Source organism: Geotrypetes seraphini, chromosome 4 (assembly GCF_902459505.1).
Source record: "Geotrypetes seraphini chromosome 4, aGeoSer1.1, whole genome shotgun sequence".
In the NCBI taxonomy this organism is placed as follows: Eukaryota; Metazoa; Chordata; class Amphibia; order Gymnophiona; family Dermophiidae; genus Geotrypetes; species Geotrypetes seraphini.
In genome coordinates this window covers 233,892,107-233,912,802 of record NC_047087.1, presented here as the reverse complement: position 1 = coordinate 233,912,802, position 20,696 = coordinate 233,892,107, and the positions used below count along the sequence as shown (strand labels likewise).

At 41.8% G+C, this 20,696-nt stretch overlaps 1 protein-coding gene across 1 annotated transcript in view; it reads right to left on the bottom strand.

Annotated features, from left to right (window-relative positions):
- CXCL12 (C-X-C motif chemokine ligand 12) overlaps positions 1–13,327 on the bottom strand; it is a 50,937-nt gene extending 37,610 nt beyond the window's left edge. The window contains exon 1 of the mRNA XM_033943710.1: positions 13,206–13,327. Coding sequence (XP_033799601.1) covers positions 13,206–13,266 — 61 coding nt within the window. The 5' untranslated portion in view covers positions 13,267–13,327. The remainder of the gene's footprint in view (positions 1–13,205) is intronic.
- Between the last annotated feature and the right edge of the window lie 7,369 nt (positions 13,328–20,696).

Below are 20,696 nucleotides of genomic sequence, written 5' to 3'. Positions count from 1 at the left end.
TTTCTTTTTTTTTTAATCTTTATTAATTTTGAAGCCAACAAAAAGTGCAGGACAATATACATACATTAATCACCAAAATAAGCACTTATATTCCATCAATACTAATACATAAAGAATAGCCCCCCCCCCCCCCTTTTTCCCTTCTATTACATGTAATCTAAGATCATAACAAAGCAAAGAGATGACCCTCTCCCCCCTCCCACCCTTCCCTGGATGTGTGTGTAAATCCACAGAGATTAATGATTAAAGGCAATTATAAGGATGTAATAAAAGACGTCAATGGGCCCCAAACCAATTTAAATAAATTGCTATGCCCCGACATATCAGCGTACATCTTTTTATACCTGTAGCTTAAGCATAAATTCGCCCACCAGAAAGGAAAATTAAGGCGATCATAATGCTTCCAATTACGAGTTACCAGCTGCATGGCTATCCCGGTCAAGGAAAAGTCAACATTTATATTGGTCCAGCGGTGGTTTAATTTGCAATAACATCCCACAGATGACTACATCGTAGGTTAATGGAATCGCTGCATCTAGTATAGTATTAATGGACTTTTCCCCCCCTACCTTTTGCTACTGACACTCTTTAGTGGACTTAGGTAATACATCTGTAACTAACTCTGGTGAATTACACTCCTTTTAATCAGGTCAGTGCCAAAATAAATCCAAGTAGGCTTGCACAGCAACCATATACCGGTAAGTTTGTTTTGTAAATATCCATGTCTCTGCATTTTAGTTTAATTTATTTTACTTGGGGCTTGTGAAGTTCTAACCTTGGCCAACAATAAAAGTGTATATTGTGATAAAGTGCAGGCTGCTGGATAAAATTATTCTCTTCAATAGTTTTTATCTTATTTTTCACTGATATATTAGAAAGTCTGTAGCAGTCTACTAAAGATTTTCTGAGTGATGGATTTATTGTGGCTTTTGGTGTTGGAATAAAATCAATGAAGAGGAGGGAGATGGGGAGGCAAGGAGTCATCCTTGTCTCATGGACAGAGCTCCCATTAACTCTTCAGCCTCTCCTTCAGTGTTTAGCCAGTCAAACAACCTGCCTCTTAATGCAATAAGTGCTTCTATTGTTACAGACAAGGACGGACGTTCATTCATTGCACACTTAGGAGGGGCCGCTGAAAAGTCCTCAGCCCAACCAAGAAGAGAATGATGTGGAGCCATGAAACTTACAAGTTATTCCACACTTTTCTTGACACTTTGTTTCAATGAGGCAAATGTATCTAGCAAATGGACACAAATATAGGGAAACTAAGCTATTGTGAGATCACTGATGAGGTTGGCTCTTAGGCACTGGTGGAATGAGGCTTTATGACATCACAATACAAAGGGCCGCTGAAACGTTCTCAGCCCAACCAAGAAGAGAATGATGTGGAGCCCTGAAACTTACAAGTTATTCCACACTTTTCTTGGCACTTTGTTTCAGTGAGGCAAATGCATCTAGAAATGGGCACGAGTATAGGCCATTGTGACATCACTGATGAGATTGGCTCTTAGGCACTGGTGGAATAAGGCATTATGACATCACTGAAACTTTCTCAGCCCAAACAAGAAGAGAATGATGTGGAGCCATGAAACTTTACAAGTTATTCCACACTTTTCTTGATACTTTTCATTTCATTTCATATCATTGAAAAGTGTCAAGGAAAGTGTGGGATGAGAACTTTTCAGCAGCTCCTGGTAGGAAAAAACACAGATGATATTTATTAGTATGCCCAAAACTGGAGGATTGATGATTTAATTTAGCTAAACATCTTCAAACCTACAGAATTTGAATCTCAGATGCATATATTAAATAATAATATACAGTGCATCTGATTTAACAATGCTACATACTGAAACACATCAATTTCATAGCTTTGGCCCACTTTTATCAAGTTGCATTGTTTTTTTTCCGCTGGCCATTGCGGTAAAAGCTCCAATCTACATAGAATTCCTATGAGCGTCCGAGCTTTTACCACAGCAGCCAGCGATAAAAATCCTCTAATGTGACTTGATAAGGAAGGGGTAAAACGCGGACCTCACGAACCTGACCGACCTTGCGGATCTAAACCCGTACGGCCTTAAAAATTTGAGGTCCGTGTCGGTCCGTGTCCGTGGCGCTTGTAGTTTCTGTCGCTGACAGACCTTGATGAGATTTTAGCGCTGCCGGATCCGTCTCAGCATAGGGAGGGAAAAGTGTTAGGATCCGTCAGCGCTAAAATCTCTTCAAGGTCTGTCAGAGCCAGAGACTAGTGCTGGAGTTTGGAGACTTTTTTTCAATAACGCACGTCCAAAACCTATGTCCTCGCTCTCTTGGCTTCTGCTCTGCCGCTCCAGCACTAGTCTCTGGCTCTGACAGACCTCGAAGAGATTTTATCGCTGACGGATCCTAACACTTTTCCCTCCCTATGCTGAGACGGATCCGTCAGCACTAAAATCTCATCAAGGTCTGTCAGCGACAGAAACTACAAGCGCCACGGACACGGACCAACACGGACCTCAGATTTTTAAGGCCGTACGGGTTTAGATCCGCGAGGTCCGTCAGGTCAGTGAGGTCCGCGTTTTACTCCTTCCCTGACTTGATAAAAGTGGGCCTTTTATAACTTGTTTCACTACCTTTTGTTCCTGGATTAAAGAAATTTAGCTGTTAACTTTTCCTTTCTGGAAACTAGTGAGCATTATTTCTGAAAGAGCATATTTCCAGCATACAAACCCAATTTTATGCAATCTGGATGAAAAAATAATCAATGTTGCTGCAAAACAGAAAGGTGACAAATTCACCAGTTGGCGGTGGGATTTCATCTCTAGCTGGCTAGATCTACAGTTTTCATAGTCTGGAATTCTGTGACGCTGACCTTGCAGAACAGAGAACATATTTACAGGTCAAGGATTAGGTGCATTAGGAAATGTTCTTTTTATTTGCAAATTAAAATCAGGTGAAGAGCCAGCAGGGAAGGAGGAGGAGAGAAGGAAGAGACAGACAGACAGACAGAGATTTAGCTCATAGAGAATCCTTGGGAGCTTTATTGATTTATGCCACATCTGTCCTAATACTGATCTAACTTTGTAACCCTTCTTCCATAACTCTTTTTGTAATCCGCTTTGAACCAAAAGGTAATGGCGGAATAGAAACCTGTAATGTAATGTAATGTAATACTAGGAAGAAACAACAAAAACCTCCAGATTAAAAAAATCATGGCTAGCATAACGTGACCATTTATTTTTTTTCCTCAAAACGGGACATCTTTATAAATATACTTAAGGGAATGATCCCATTGGGCCAGTCTCAAATAAAGGCACATACATGAAAAATCTCCGTGATATAAAATTGGTTAGAGAAACTTCAGTACTGGGGGGGGGGGGTTGCTCTAGGTAACAAAGGCAGTTTAGATTCAAACAGTTTTATTGATGCAAACATCATCCAAATACAACAAATACAACATCAAAGCACAACAATAATGCATCAAATATCTAATATAATAAAACCCTAAGCCGCGCATGCACACTCTCACCTGCGTGCTCCCATTTTCTGTGAGTTGTAGGGCACCGCAGGTAGGAGTGCGCATGCGCACTCAATCTCTCTCTCTTTCTCTCTTCCCCCCGAGGCGGATGTCGGCCGCCGCGGCTGTCGGCGGCTGCAGGCCGTGGCAGCTGTAGGCCGCGGTGACTGTCGGTGGCTGCAGGCCGAGCACGGAGCCACCAGCAGCGGGTGGCGGTCAGCCCGAGAAACCTCTGACCTACAGGCCGGGCCGAAGTTTAAAGTACTGAGTGTAGGAGGGGCAGGAGAAGCTAGACTGAGGGAAAAAATGATGATGCACAGGGAAATAGAGGGAGAGGGAATACTGCGGCTGCTGCACAGGGAGTAGGAAGAAAAACACAGGGACAGGGGTAGGGAGAGAGACAGAAAGACAGACAGACAAAGGGGGCCAGGGAGGGAGAGAGACAGAAAGAAAGACAGCGGGAGGAAGAGAGACAGAAAGAAAAAGACAGGGGTAGGGAGAGAAACAGAAAGAAAAACAGACATATATTCTAGCACCATCGGGAGGAAGGGAGATAGAAAGAAAAGAAGAAAGACACAGGGACAGGGAGAGACACAGAAAGACAGACAGAGAAAGGGGGCCAGGGAGAGAAACAGACAGAAAGAAAAACAGCGGGACAGAGAGAGAGACAGAAATAAAGACAGACAGACATATATTCTAGCACCCGTTAATGTAACGGGCTAAAATACTAGTAATAATATAATATACATAAAAAAAAATAAATTCCACTTTCAATAAACCCCCACTTTATCTATATATAACTATGTGTTTGAACCTTTCAATATCCTCTACCACCCTTCACCACAACCTCCCCTCCCCACCCAATGGTACTCTCTTCCCAATGAACTCTCTTCATTCAACTAAATAAAAGCCCAATTAAGAGACCCAACTTAAAATCGCACTACAGCCCTTAGGATGCAAATATTGCAAATATGAATCCCAAGTTTACGTAAACAACATCTTTCGCTTTCTTGTAATTCCAGCATCTCTAGCTTCCCAAATGGCAAGGCAGTTTAACCCAAGACAGTGTCTCAAATGTGGTAATGATGAAGCTCATGCCTAAACGAGTCCGCTCTGTACATCAGAAAGCCTCTTGAAATTGAATGCAAACCAAATGTCAAAATCCCAGTGAATGTATCCAAATGTTTATTAAGTGCTCCTTTTGAGGCAGATCCACTCAATCAATAATGTGCAAACAGTCCAAGTGCCAACCCCGCTTGAAAAATCATATAAAGTGACCACAAATTTTCAAAAAATCAAAATCAATGAAAAAGAAATAAAAAGCCAAACTTGTCTGAAACAAAGAAAAATCATAGCGACGGCCCGACAGAGCTCCGCTTCAATCCTTCAGGGGCAGAAACGGATTCATAGTTTTCATACGTACAAAAATGGTGTCTACGAATAAAGCCCTCCTCGTGCTTTGAATAGCACTCTCCCAAAAGTCCACAATGAAGGCGGCCTCACAAATCTCATGCTAACAACGCAGGTGTTTGTAGAGAAGTTGACAATGGCATCTGTTCAACGTTAAAATATATGTCCCACAGAAGCCCACATGTATTTGCAGCCAAGTAGAAGAAGGCAATTTTCAGCTAAGCGATTTTACTCAGGTAAATTACTTTGAACTTAGAACCCCTTTAATAAAGCCACGGTAGCAATTCCTGCACAGCAAACATAACATAACCTAGTCAGTTCCTATGGGCTGCGTTGCATTTGCCGCGTTGGAACTCTCAACTGTGGCTTTGTAAAAGGTGCCCTTAGTTCTCTGTATTATCTACCAACAGATAAAAATAAATATTCATACACCACTCCTCTGTTAATAGACAACACTTTTTTTAAAGTAGTGTGCTTACTCTGCGTTAGAGACTCTGCATTTATTCCTAATTGTCAAAGTCACCAGATATTGTACAATTCAAAATATTTCTCCCTCTCGCCGAGATTCTCGGAGATCTCCTGTGGGCTGCGTGCCAGTGCCAGACAGGGGGGTAAGTTTGGTGGGTGCCGGTTCGCGCGGGGGGGGGGGAGCAGTGCCGCTGGCCTCGGGTGGGGGGGAACGTATCAAAGCGATTTTCCATTATTTTCTATGGGGAAACTTGCTTTGATATACGAGTATTTTGGTTTACGAGCATGCTTCTGGAACAAATTCCACTGGTTCCACTATATTTAGAATGAGAAGCAATAAGCAGAGGTATTTTGTGACTTCTGTAATGGATAATATCAAATGATTGACATTTGCCATTTTTCAACCAGTTAGCCTTGCTTTAAAACATCTGTGCGACCAATTAAAGTCTAGTGTCAGGTTTGCTCTTTTGTAAAAACTGCCAAATTTTGAAACAAAAGCCTCCTCTTATGTTCAAAAAAAGCAAAAACATTGATGCAGACTTTTAATAAATTAGTTTCTATATATTGCATGTACATTTTTTAAAAAATGCTAACTGAACAGTCATACAGATTATTCTAGGCACACAGGGCAAAATTCTATAAGAAGCGCCCAAAAGTTAGGTGCCAAAGTAGGTACCACCGTACAGCGCGATTCAAGTAAAATTGGGTGCTGTTTAGTGAATCACCTATTTTGGAGGCACCCAATAAATAGGCCAGCTCTAGGCTAAAACTAGGGGGTCCTTTTACAAAGACGCGGTAGCAGTTTAACGCACGGAATGCTGCGTGTTAAACCGCATGCCGCGCTAGTACCTAATGCCTCCATTGACGAGGCATTAGGATTTTAGGCTGCCACGGGGGTTAGCGCGTGATGAAATGTCCGACGCGCTAACCCCCGTAGCGCGCCTTGATAAAAGGAGCCCTAAGGCCCCTTTTACAAAACTGCGATAGCAGTTTCTAGAGTGGGGAGCCACGCTGAATGGCCCGCGCTGCTCCCGGCACTCATTGAGTTCCTAGGAGCATTGGGAGCAGCGTGGGCCATTCAGTGAAGCTCCCCGCGCTAGAAACTGCTATCGCAGTTTCGTAAAAGAGGGGGTTAGGTGCCCCTATGAGCGAGTAGCGATTCTGTAACTAGGCGCCTAACACAATACCACGCTCACGCCTAGCATACATAGCGCCTATTTTTTTTGAAGGCTGCCTAAATTTTGAGAGGCGCTATGCATGTTTGGCGTGGGCGTGGCTTCATATTAGAAGCCTATGTTTCATATAGTGCTGATTAAAAAGCTTACTTGAGCTTGTTATTCAATTTAGATAGGCGCTTATCTAGTTGGGCACTTCCAAGATAGGTGCCTAACATTAGGCACCTGTTACAGAATTCGGGCCATAGTGGTCATTTTTCAATGGAGTGATTTGTTGTTTGATCTTCTGTCGTACAGTACAACCAGGGCAGGATTAACCAATAGGCCAAGTAGGCACGTGCCTAGGGCCCGAAATGGTCAGGGGGGCCTGATGAAGGAGGGCATCAACATTGTTTTTTCCAAACGGCGATGGGCCCCTCCAGCATCGATCGGCAACGCGGGCCCCACCCCAATCGGCAACGCAGCCCTCCCCCATCGACGGAAAGTAAGACAAGCAAGCAACGCGGGTAAGAAAGGCAGTGGGAACTGTAATTATGCAAGCGGTGTTGCTTGCCCAAAGCTTCCCTCTTACGCAGCTTCCTGTTTCTGCCTGGGCGCATAGTGGGGTGAGGCAGGGCGGGGCAGGGGGCCCAGTATACTTGTGTGCCTAGGGGCCCTCAACGAATTAATCCTGCCCTGAGTACAACACCACTTAATATAACATTATTCAGAATTCCAAAGTTCTTTTGTTTTTTTTGGGGGGGGGGTTTGGGGGGGGAGATAAGGGTGGCATAAAATAGTATAGAATTTCCATTTGAAATACACTGGATATACAATATAAACAGAGAAAAAAGTGAGAGAGACAAAATTATACTTTCTCTGTATTTCCTTATATGGTATTTGCTTATAAGCTTAACCAGATATAAAATATGAATACCAGGGACTGCTGAAAAGTTCTCAGCCCAACCAAGAAGCTGATATAACATATTGGCCCTATTTTACTAAGGTGTGCTAACCAATTAGCGTGTGCTAATCGATTTAATGCACACTAAACGCTAACGCGTGCATGTTAGGATATGGACGTTTTAGCGTTCAGCGCGTGCTAATTTGATTAGCATGCGCTAATTGGTTAGTTCACCTTAGTAAAAGAGGGGGGATTGTCTTCAGTGTATAGTCCAGTATTCTATATTACAGTATATGCATATCCTGAGATGCCCTATTCATGTGGCTCCATGAAACTTACAAGTTATTCCACACTTTTCTCGACACTTATGTTTCAATGATATGAAATAGAATGAAAAGTGTCAGGGAAAGTGTGGAATGACTTGTAAGTTTCATGGAGCGACATCATTCTTTTCTTGGTTAGGCTGAGAACGTTTCAGCGGCCCCTCGTATTGCCCTATGAGACAATGCTTTATCTTTTTTCTTTTGTTTTTAGATTATTATAATTATTATTATTCTGGCGAAGGAATCTACAACTGAGGGCTCCTTTTACTAAGGTGCGCTAGGGCTTTAACGCGTGGGATAGCGTGCACTACATTGCCCCCCGCGCTAGACCTTAACGCCAGCGTTGAGCTGGCGTTAGTTCTAGAAGCATAGCGGGCGATAATTTCCTGCGTGCGCTAAAAACGCTAGTGCACCTTAGGGCTCCTTTTTATCAAGGTGCGCTACGGGGGTTAGCGCGTCGGACATTTCATCATGCGCTAACCCCCGCGGCACACCAAAAAACCAATACCTCGTCAATGGAGGCGTTAGCGACTAGCGCGGCAGGCGATTGAACGCGCGGTATTCCGTGTGTTAACCACCTACCGCAGCTTGATAAAAGGAGCCCTGAATTCTAAAACTTTAAATTACATTTTTTAAATATTTGTCCACAGAGGCGGTTTCTGAGAATATACAGTTCCTAGTTTATGATTATTTATGATTATCTCTATATACCTCTAAGGCAGTGAGGTTTTTGAATATATTTTGTGTGGTGAAGTGAAATATTTCTTCTCTCTACATTTTTTTCAGTGTTTCACATCAGCATGCAGCCATTTACATGCACAGCATGTGAATTTCATTAAATGATGAGCACTCTCAGAGTAATTAATCTGTATGAGTATTGTATTGTGTAGCTATTGTGTTCCTTTGAAATAGACGCAGTGTCTTGGTGGAAGCTCTGTTTTAAGTTAAATAGCTTGTGCTGCTCTGTCAATTCTTAATGCACGTATTAACAGATGCATTCCCGTTTCATGCTAATGGCATTTTTGGAAAGTAGAGTCCTATAATAAAAGCGTTCTGTTCCACTGAGAGACTTCAGGAAATGATCACAAAATGCCCCTTTTTCCAAAGCATTTTCTATATGCACACAATGTCACAAAGCCTATGGAACATAGGGTCATCACCTATGAATAAAAGCACTAGCAAGGATTTATTATTATGGGGGTTTGACTATACTGTGTATAAATAGGGCATCTCAGGACTACTGCTGTTAATTATTTCTATAGCGCTACCAGACGCACGCAGCACAGACTAGAGAATGATACGGGGACAATTTTTTCCCCATCTCCGTGGGAACTCATTTTCCTGTCCCTGCCACTCACCTACAAGCTCTGTCCTCATCTGCACAAGCCTCACATACTTAAAAAATCATAAATGTTCGAGGCTTGTTCGGTTAAGGCAGAGCTTACAGGAATGGGGCAGGGACAGCGCCAAAACTCACGGGGACGGAACGGGTAAATTGAGTTCCTGCGGGGACGGGGACAAATTTGGCCCCGTGTCATTCTCTAGCACAGAGTCACAGAGAAGAAGAAAACAGTCCCTGCTTGAAAGAGCTTACAATCTAAACAGGCAAGACAGACAAACATGATGTCATGGATACAGTTAAGGAGAACAGTTAATCTGCTGGCTGGGTTGGGGGCAGAGAGGAGTACAGGACAATGAAGCCATTGTGACATCACTGATGAGGTTGACTCTTATTGGTGGACTGAGGCATTATGACATCACAATCTCAGCTCTGTTTCCCAAAGGCTGAAACTCTTCACTCTACTAATATTAATTATTTCTATAACGCTACCAGAAGCATGCAGCGCTGTACAGAGTCACAAAGAGTAAGAAAACAGTCCCTGTTCGAAAGAGCTTATAATCTAAATAGGCAAGACAGACAAACATGATGTCATGGATACAGTTAAGGGGAACAGTTAATCAGCAGGCTGGGTTGGAGGGGAGAGGAGTAGGGTTAAGGATTGAAGGCTATATCAAAAAGATGGGTTTTCAGTCTGCTTTTAAACAAGGGAAGGGGCTTCATGGACAAACTCAGCTAATTTATTCCAGGCATAGGGGGCAGCTAGATGAAAGGAACAAAGTCTGGAATTGCAGTGGAGGAGAAGGGTATAGATAAGAGTGACTTATCTGAGGAACGGAGTTCTCTGGGAGGTGTATAAGGAGAGAGACGTGAGGAGAGATATTGAAGGGAAGCAGAATGAACACACATGTAGGTCGGCAATATGATCTTGAACTGTATGCAATGGCAGATAGGGAGTCAGTGAGGCGACTTAAGGAGAGGGGGTGACATGAGCGTAGTGAGGTTGGCAGATGAGTCGTGCAACAGAGTTTTGCACAGATTGCAAGGGGGAGAAGCGACACTGTGGTACACTGCATATACTGTGGTACTGTATAGAATACTGCACTATATACACTGAAGATAGTATGTTATATCAGCTATAGAGGATTATGTACCAGATAGAGAATCTGGCTAGGAAATGGAAAGTGAAACAATGCCCTGCTTTGCCCACACCATTTGTTGGCTTTGTGGTTTCTGCTCACATTTTTATATGGTGTCACCACTAGTGCAGTTTGGTCAGACCTTGTTTATGAGTTTCCCATGAGTTCTGTGTTTCTGCTCTGAGGCCGTAACAACTTGCTGCTCACAAGATGGGGAGGGGGGGGGTTGAAAAGTGCTCAGCCCAACCAACCAACTTCCTACATAGCCGAAAAAAATGTTCTCTTATTTTGTTAAGTCCCAATTTGCAGAAACGAAATTCTATGGGGTTTTTTTTACATTGTTTTAGATCATTGATCAAACCATATCCACCTCCTCAGTTGGGCTGAGAACTTTTCAGCACCCCCACCCAGCCATACTGATGCTTTGGGGCTCCTTTTACTAAGGTGCACTAGCATTTTTAGTGCACGCACAAGATTAGCATGTGCTAGCTGAACAATTACCGTCTGCTTAAAAGGAGGTGGTAGCGGCTAGCGCACGCGGCCATTTTAGCGTGTGCTATCCTGCGCGTTAAGGCCTCAATGCACCGTTGAAAAATGAGCCCTTCGTACAACTTAGCCATCTGTCGACCTAAAGTTGCTATTTTCGGACTTCCGTTTGATAAGGGGATTTCAACACTTCCAGACAATATTCCAACATATTTTTTGTAAAAGACATTATTGCAGAAGGTATACCCATACCAAAATACAGTAATTTGTCTCTTTTATCACATTACCTGCTCTTTTTAGGTGACACTAATAGTGACACTGAGGCGTGAATTATACATTTATTACCAGAAGAGCAAAATTGTAACCCAACGTATCGGCCTCCTACGATTTGTAAACCACAGAAGATTAATTCCTAGATGGTTGGTATACACAATATTAAATGAAATAAGAATTGCACAGTATCTGACCTGAGCCGGAAAAGCCATAAAGTGCATCTCTAAATGAGAGTCAAATTTTTGGATTATTCACCTTATTCTCCATTTGTAACCCGCCTAGATTTGGAGATAGTGCGGGGTATATATGCTATAAATAAAATCTGCATGGAAGGCTAGTTTTGTATTTCTCTTGTCCTTTGTCATGGAAATGTCGAGCGCAACCACCAACAGAAATTAGAAGACGCTTACGGCTCAAACAAACCAGTCCCCCCCTCACTCTTTTTACTCCAGGGGCTAGAGGAAAGGAGACACCCAGGTTTCAGCTGCCAGACGATGCTGGAGATTAAAGTTTAAGGTGACACCCATTAAAATGCAGGAGAATCTTTTCATTCAGCAACAAAGGGAGAAAATCGCTATTCTTGATCCAGTACAGAAAGAGGGTTTACAGGTGTCGTGAACCTGCAGTCTCAGAACAGACGAACATCTCTGAGGGAGGTTTGGTGTATTTCTATGCAATCTGCAACTCACACACCTGCATCAAGAAAACCTGGTGTAAAACAGCTTTTTAAAAAAAAAAAAAAAAAAAGTAATTATCATATGCATATTTATTCTTTTCTTCAGGCTCTGGAAGAGGCAGAAAAAGTGCTAAGTATTGCGACTATCAGACTCCTACTATCAGACCAGGACAAGAGCGGGAGAATGGATAAAATGCTTTAGTTTAAAGAAAGATGAGGTTTTGTGAAGAAAAAAAAAGCAAATTGCCAACAGTTCTTATCCCTCTTGAACCAAAATACACCCCCCACCCCCGACACACACACACTTATTAACCCATCTTTTAAATAGAACTTTGTAGTTCACTAGATTCAACACGTTTGAACTTTGCACAGATTGCTGACAAGGTTAGTATCTGAAGGTTTCATTAAAAAAAAAAAAAAGAAGAAAATATCGGCCTTAACCTTCCAGCTGCAACTCACGCAGCTTTTGGCAGAAGTAGCTTAAGTTTTAAACTTGTCTCTAGAAATGGGGGTCATTCACAAATGCCTATACATACTGTATATTGCAACCCGCCACCATACATTTAAAGCAGGGGTGTCAAAGTCCCTCCTCGAATGGCCAGAATCCAGTTGGCTTTTCAGGATTTCCCCAATGAATATGCATGATATCTATTAGCATACAATGAAAGCAGTGCATGCAAATAGATCTCATGCATATTCATTGGGGGAAATCCTGAAAATCCGACTGGATTCTGGCCCTGAGGAGGGACTTTGACTCCCCTGATTTAGAGCAATACCAGGAGAGAACGTGCATGGCAGGTCTGGCTATCCTTATATATATATTTTTTCCATATTACACGTCTGAAGCCGAGTTGTGAATTGAATTACATGCTAGGTTTAGGAAAGCAATAAAGTGCCCGGGGCTCCGCTGGTTTTAATTATCAATATATTCATTTCAGATTGTGCTCTCCGGCGAGCTCTGTTCAATGGAGCTGGCGCGTTCGTTTTTTTAAAAGCTTGGCTACGGTGCTACTTTTGGTACATCGCGCGTCCTTTTCGCAGAAATTTACGCCCACACCAAGTGCATTTTTATAACACACGCAACTCCAAATTTCAAAGAGCGTCGACGGATTGTTCTATAAACACGCAGGCAGTAATACCCTAAAGTTTTTGCACATCAGAAACCAAGAACAAGTCTTTACAGTAATACCCTGAAGTTTTTGCACAACGACTGTTTTTTTTTTTTACTTTTCAACAACAACAACAACAACAAAACCGATTACATAAACATGTATAGATTATTTCTATGGCTGTAACTTCAATATAATTACTTTAAAAAACGGTGGTATTGAGCTTGCTTGTTCTCTCGTGCAACGCAGTGAAAATTAACAACGCGCGCTCCTTTCCCCATTCGCTACAGCAAGCCTACTTGGCTCCACGGAAAGTCCATTTGCTAAAGTCACGGTGCTGCACTGATACGTCAGGAGGACAGCGTGCAATTTCTTCTTACTCTCTTTTACAAGCAACGTGGTGAAGAATCATGAGCTCGCGCACTTACCCTCGGAGAAAACGACCGACAGAAGCATAACTGTGAGCAGAGCGATCGCTTTCACAGCCATGCTGGGTGGTGGGTTTAAGCGCGACCGTGCACTCGCCGAGGCGTCCGGGACTGTCTCTGAGCTTTCACTGAACTGTGCAGTGTTAAAGCTTCCTCCCTCCATCAGGGAGGGCAGGGAGGGGGGGGGGGGAGTAGCTAGGGATGATTTATCACTCGTGGCATGTTATTACATCCTTCCTCTATTAAAATGGTTGGAAGTATATTAGCAACAATTCTCTTGCCGGAATTTTTGTGTGTGTCTAGAATAGGTATATTATCTAGCTAATAGTCAAAAATATTCCAGCTGCAGAATAGAAAAACAAAACAAAACACCCCCTAACTTAATTTGTTCAGTTGTTCTTAAGCTGTTTGAGAAAGAGAGTTGGATGCTTTCAAAACACATCTGTTCCTTTTTAGACGCTGCTCATTCCCCTGTGTTGGGTTTTCATATTGACCAGAGCGTTTTTTTGCATCTAGAAATCAGTTCTGGAGAGACGATCAGACACACACAAAAAAAAGACCCCGAAACTCTTCCCTGTCTTTTAATGGTCAGTGTCTCTGTTGAACTTGGGATGCAGCACCAGGCAGGGCTCTTCTCAGCTCACTGGACTGTCTAAGTGAAGATGCAAAGGCTGCCAAAACTTAGAGAAGAGCTATAGGGGAATCTGTAGCCATTTCGATGGCAATAGTCTACAATGAGTTTCATGGATATGCAAGATTTCTAGGGAACTAGTGGGAAAAACCCCTATAAAATCCAGATGTTCAGATTTCTAATTTTATAAAGCCCCTAAATAAAATTTAAAAAATGTGTGTGTCTATCTAGCTATATGATACACATTATTATTATTTTTTTTAATTCTTTATTGATTTTTAAATAACAGTGCACTATAATGAATTATCAAGAGCAAATCAGAAAAAAGCACTTTACACATACAAACATTTTAAAACAAATCATTTTCTCCCCCCCCCCTTCCCTTAACTAGCAATAATTAGAAATATATATTTATAACTATAGTTTCCATAAACTATATACCATACATAATATTGCTATCTTCCCTCCCACCCTGGATGTGCAACGAAGTAATCTAATAAGAAAAAGTACATATCAGCTAATGTGACCCTATATATGTAGTCAATGGACTTCACACCTTATTGAATGCATTACTATGTCCTAAACATTCAGCGTTCATTCTCTCATACTTATAAATTGAACATAAGTTTATCCACCAAAATGTGTAATTAAGTCTATCGCAATTCATCCAGTTATGTGTAACCATTCCTGTCATTATTATTATTAAAATGCCGCTTTCTGTGGAACAACTAAAAACAGTATTATATAGAGGTACAGTTACTTTTGAACGGGGGAGGGGTTGTAATGAAGAAATCTGAGCGTCTGGAGTCCGTTGTCCCCCCCCCCCAACAAGTTATATATGCAGGTGTGTGAGTCATTATTAGAAAAACCTTCACCTATATTGAAATATCTATTCAAAAACGACTCATCAATTTGGCGTGAGAAATATTTAAAACATCAAATCCAAAATGAGTTCATAAATGAAGAATACTTCCCAAAGGATCTAGCCATTTATTAAATGTTTTTGATAAATATTCCATAAGCACTTTGGGGCTTAATATTTTAACGCCATGTGAAACATTTTCTTAAGACAAATGTAGGCTCATGACTTTGGGATCTATGATTACAAATCCTAACTGATAGAGGGGTGAAAGGGGGGAGGGGGCTTACTGGTTTCCGAGAAAGCATTCTAGCATTTCTTATGGACCATTAGAAACTTAGGTACTGCTGCATCTCTATCTGTATGTGTGTGGTTCACTATGAAACAATAGAAAACCTATTAGACAAATACAGTACCAAGAATTATTAGATATTCTACTGTATCAACTGATATATAATATGCAGACTCATGAAATAATATATACAATAAGTAGCACTATTAGTTATGGGGGTTTTTATCGTTGTATTATTATTTTTAAGGGGCTCATCAAACTAATCTAATAAATCTGCAAATTAAAAGCATTTATTGAAGGAACTAAGTAAGTGCAAATAGTACAAGCTAACCATAGCTTGAAAAGCAGCACTTCCCACTATAAAATGATTTTAATATGCAGAGATTTCTCTCAAAAAAGCGCACTGAGGAATAGCTGGAGTCATCTCCTAAATACCTTGTTCGAACCTGGTTGAAGAAGCTGGGGGGGGTGGGGGGGTTCAGATTTTTTTTTTGTCTAATTCTGCATTGTAATTTAAGCAATGTCTTTGTTTTGCAAATTGTTTAAGGTTAGCTCCTAATTTCATTAATGAAAAGGAACATTAAGACCTGCTGAGCAGCATAATTTTTACAACGCCACTATCGATGGATAATGTATGGTAAATTGCAATTTACTTAACTGTGCTTTAAATATGTCAAACGCCAAACCTAGGAGTCCTTTTCTCTGCCATTCATTCTCTAAATCAATACAGAAACTTTTAAAGTTGGCTCATTGGAAAGATTCAACTGCTATCATCATACTGTGAGGAATCATTGACCGTCAACCCCAGATTTCTAGTCTTCATCCCCTTAGTACGTTACACGCTTGTATTAGAACTGTGCTGTACGTCTTTTTGAATTCAATAAGAGATGTGGTCTCAGAATCCAAATATTAACTATTGTTATATCTTACAGAACAAAACTCTGACTACATGCTGCATTTCTCAATGCAAATTATTATAATGCATTTTATTTGTCCCAAAAGTTACCAGCATTGAGAACTTGAGAAGCCAGTAGAGCGCATTATGCCGGTTAACTGCGAATCTATCGCCCTCTACCTGTCCCCGTCAGCACTGCATTGACGATCAGCAGTACAGGAATGTTGGACAAACAAAAGCAGTTTGAGATAATGCTTTTAAAATGTTTCCAAACACAATAAATCAAATGAGGCTCCGTTTTCCCATTTTTTCTTTAACCCTTCTCTAACAAAAGCAATATTTCAAGCATTTTTTTAATAACCTAAGGAGAAACGGAATACTACTGGGTTACATTTCATTGCACTGTTTATTGAGAGCTGGAGTTAAAAGATAGAGATGAAGATGAAAACTGTCATTTATTATTTGGGACAAACTGCACTAGTTTGCTAGCTTTTTAATTTTATACTATTCCACTGCAAAGTATGGGTACACTTCACACTTTTCACACTTGGATTTAAATTATATCCTCTATAATGAAACCCTAAGCGTGCATGCGCACTTAGGGTTTACTGATCGCTGCCGCCGTTCTGTGTACCTCCGTGCCGAATTCCATTTTGGAACATAGAGGCAGGGAACACGCCAGCGACTCTCCCCTCCCGCCCTCACCCACCAACCTCTGCCGACGGCGCTGCTCCTCTTCAAAGCAGTCTACTGAGAATTGAGGCCGGCTTTAGCGAAACTCGCAGGCCGCTCTGCACCTCAGTAGCACGTTCCTTCTGACGTACATAATCACGTCAGCGGGAACGTGCTACCGAGGTGCAGAGAGGCCTGCGAGGTTCACTATAGCCGGCCGCGATCCTCAGTAGGCTGCTTTAAAGAAGAGGAGACAAAAATAGAACCCTAAATCGAGGAGGTACACAAACAAGCTATTTGTTAGCTTATTTGTTAAAGAAGAGGAGGGCAGATGCAAACGACAAGAAAGCCGCATTCTGGGCAAGGGGAGCAGGTAAGGGGTGCTGCTGGACAGGGGGAGCAGGGAAGAGGTGCTACTAGACAGGGGGAGCAGGGAAGAGGGACAGGGGAGCAGGTAAGGAGTGCTGCTGGACAGGAGAGCAGGGAAGAGGTGCTGCTGGACAGGGCGAACAGGGAAGAGGGACAGGAGGAGCAGGTAAGGAGTGCTGCTGGACAGGAGAGCAGGTAAGGAGTGCTGCTGGACAGGGGGAGCAGGGAAGAGGTGCTGCTGGACAGAGAGAGCAGGGAAGAAGGACAGGGGAGCAGGTAAGGAGTGCTGCTGGACAGGGGGAGCAGGGAAGAGGTGATGGTGGATAGCCGAGGAAAGAGAGAGACAGAAAGAAAGAAAGAAAGCGGCCAAGGAGAGAGAGAGAGAAATAAAGAAAGACACACACACATCTATTCTAGCACCCGTTAATGTGCTTAAAGACTAGTATATATATTTTAAAAATTGGATAAAAAATCACACTCGGATTAGTGTTTAATGATGTTTGCGGAGAGACCTGGCAGTGCGCTGTAGGGTGCACATACATTCTGGACAACCCCCTAGACACTAATGGAGATTCCCACAGACTGACTAGCAACCCGAATAAAATAATAATTTATTCATTTGTTTATATAGAATTTGGTGTGCCCAAGGTGAGGAGTGTGAAAAAAAATTATTTGAGATATTGGAGCAGGTCTTTTTGATACCAATACCGTATAAATAGATGCACCTTGTCACAAATGACCAGTGTTGCTAATATTTTTCTGTCATATTTCTTCACACCATGATAACCTTTAGCAAAAACCATGTTTCTATTAGTTAAAGAACTAGATCCAAAGTGACATTTTTTTTTAATCTGTAAAACACATTTTATTAAGCAGGAGTGTTAAAAACAAACAATGCAATGCCAAACAATGCAGTGTTATTTTCTATTGTATGCTCAAAACAACGATATTCCAAAATGCTTTACTATCAGCGTGGGAAATGCAACCCATTATAAATAAAAACCAAGGTAGAAGAGGCAGCATAGGGAAGTTAATTGGGTATCAGACTGTGCATAAAAGTTTAATTAGGGTAATGCGAAAATCAAAGGCAGAAGAGATAAGGCACATGTTCAAATGGAACTGTAAAATGGTGCTAAAATTCATTCACACAAGGGAGAGGAAAGAAGACATTTTCAGACTTCAGAGACCAAGAGGAAAAATCTGTCACCCACAATAATAAGAGGCTGGGGCAGTGAGTCCCTGAGGATGTGGGAGTCTGAGAAAGGAGCAGTGTGAAAGGGAAGATGCAAACCTAGTTATTCCACTGAACCACACTGAGGACAATCAGCCCTATAGACCCAATCATTCTATGAACTTATTGCAGAAATTGTTGTCATTATACTAATTTGGCAAACACAGCGTCTATCCATTTCACTAAGCCTAGTGGACTGAACTTTTCTCTCTTTTCCCATTCAAACAATAAACCGAGAAAAAACAAGATGAAAATGTTAGCTCTAGAATTATGTCTGTCAATTATTATCTTCCACCTTCTCCTTCTGCATTCAATAACCCCTACAGATGACCTCTTTCTAACTATTTGCTTTGCTGAATGTTGACTGTCAGTCATAATATGTGGCCCTTCTTATCAATGTTTGTGCGTGTGTGTGCTTTCTAAGGTTGTATATCATGATAGTTATGCTTTATCAGTCAAAAAGGATTGCTCAACGCAGTTCAAAACAAATAGGAATGTGTATTTATTTTAAAAACTAATGGTAAAACATAACAAATGAAGCTATTTTCATTTTTTCAGCAAGTGTGGTGTATGGAGGTAGATGCAGCCAAGACACTTGGGAAGGAGGAAAAGGAAACAGCATGGAACATTTGTCCAACACTGCTGAAACTTTTTGACAGGTAGTCAAACAGGCCTATCCATGCCTAACTTCGAGCAATCCCATTGCCGATATGCTAGAAAAACAGAACCAGACACCAGAAATCCAGTGCCATTAGAAAAGGTACAGAGAAGGGTGGCAAATATGATAAAAGGGATGGGACAACTTCCCTATGAGGAAAGGCTACAGCAGCTTGGGTTCTTCGGCCTGGAGAAGAGACAGCTCAGGGGAAATTTGATAGCGGTCTATAAAATACTGAGTTGAGTGAAATGGGTGGATGTGAATCACTTGTTTACTCTTTCAAAAATAATAGGACTAGGGGGCATGCAACGAAACTACTAAGTAGTAGATGTAAAACAAACCAGAGAAAAATATGTCTTCACTCAGTGTATAATTAAGCTCTGAAATTCATTGCCAGAGAATGTGGTGAAAACACATCTTAGCAGGGTTTAAAAAAGGGTTGGATAATTCCTTAAGGAAAAGTCCATAAACCATTATTAAGGTGGACTTGGGGAAATCCACAGCTTATTCCTAGGATAAACAACATACAATTTGTTTTACGCTTTGGGATCATGTCAGGTACTTGTGATCTGGTTGGCCACTGTTCGAAATAGGATACTGGGCTTAATATGTCCCAGTATAGCAACTGTAATGTTATATTCTCTATTGCAGTGTTCTTCAACCTTTTTACACCCGTGGACCGGCAGAAAAAAAATAATTATTTTGTGGACCGGCAAACTACTAGGACTAAAATTTAAAAATCCCGTTTCCGCCCCATCTCCGCGAACTCGGTCCCCACAAATCATCTGATCCCATCCACACAAGCCTCAGTTATGATTTTATATTGAATATATTTTATTAAAGTATAAAAAGAAACAATATTCTGTAGAATTGTCATTTTATAAATACAAATAATTCAGAGCAAGGATCAACAAAACCCCTGTCTCCCCTCCCCTTCACATATATCCCCTCTACTATCAAGAAAACTGAACAAGCCAAATTATTACAGAATGCTACACAGAAATATCATGCTAACAGAATACTGAAGTAACACATGACAGGAATAGTTTTAGGGGAGTGCAACTAGGGCAACTGCCCCCTGGTCAGAGAGCGCCCTAAGCCAGCTGAAAGCTAAAGAAGCACTGCCTGGGTTTTGCAGTCCCCAGTTATGTCTAACACCAGCTCTAGCAGGATATATATTTCAAATCTGATATATTCTAATCACAAAATAGAAATAAAATTATTTTTTTCTACCTTTTGTTGTCTCTGGTTTCTGCTTTCAATCTTTTTTTCACTCTCTTCCTTCCAGCGTCTGCCCTCTCTGTCTCTTCAATCCAGCATCTGCCCCTTCCATCCACTATCTGTCCTCTCCCCCTTCCATATGGTATCTGTCTTCTTTCTATGTCCCTCTCCCCTTTCCATCCAGCTTGTGCCCCTCTCTCCTATTTACATGATTCATTCCAGCTTCACTGCTCTCTTCATTTTTATCTCTCCTACACCAGATCTATCATCGTTGTCCCTCTGCTTATTTTTCTGCTGACCCCTTCCTATCATCAATCTCTCTACTTTCTCATGCCTGTGTCTCCCCTTTCCCTCCTCTAATCTCTCTGCCAGCTGTTTCCTTCCTTTTTTCATTCTCCCTTCCCTCCTCCTCCTGTCCAGCAGTAACTCTCTTCCCTTCCTCCCCTCCCCTCCCAGCAGCATCTCTCCGTCTCCCTCTCCAGTAGCAGCTGTCCCTTTTTTTTCTTGCCCAGCAGCTTCCCAGATTCCTTTCCCTCCTCCCCTCCCAGATGCATCTCTCCGTCTCCTTCTCCCTCTCCAGTAGCAGCTGTCCCTTTTTTTTCCTGGCCCAGCAGCTTCCCAGATTCCTTTCCCTCCTCCCCTCCCAGATGCATCTCTCCTTCT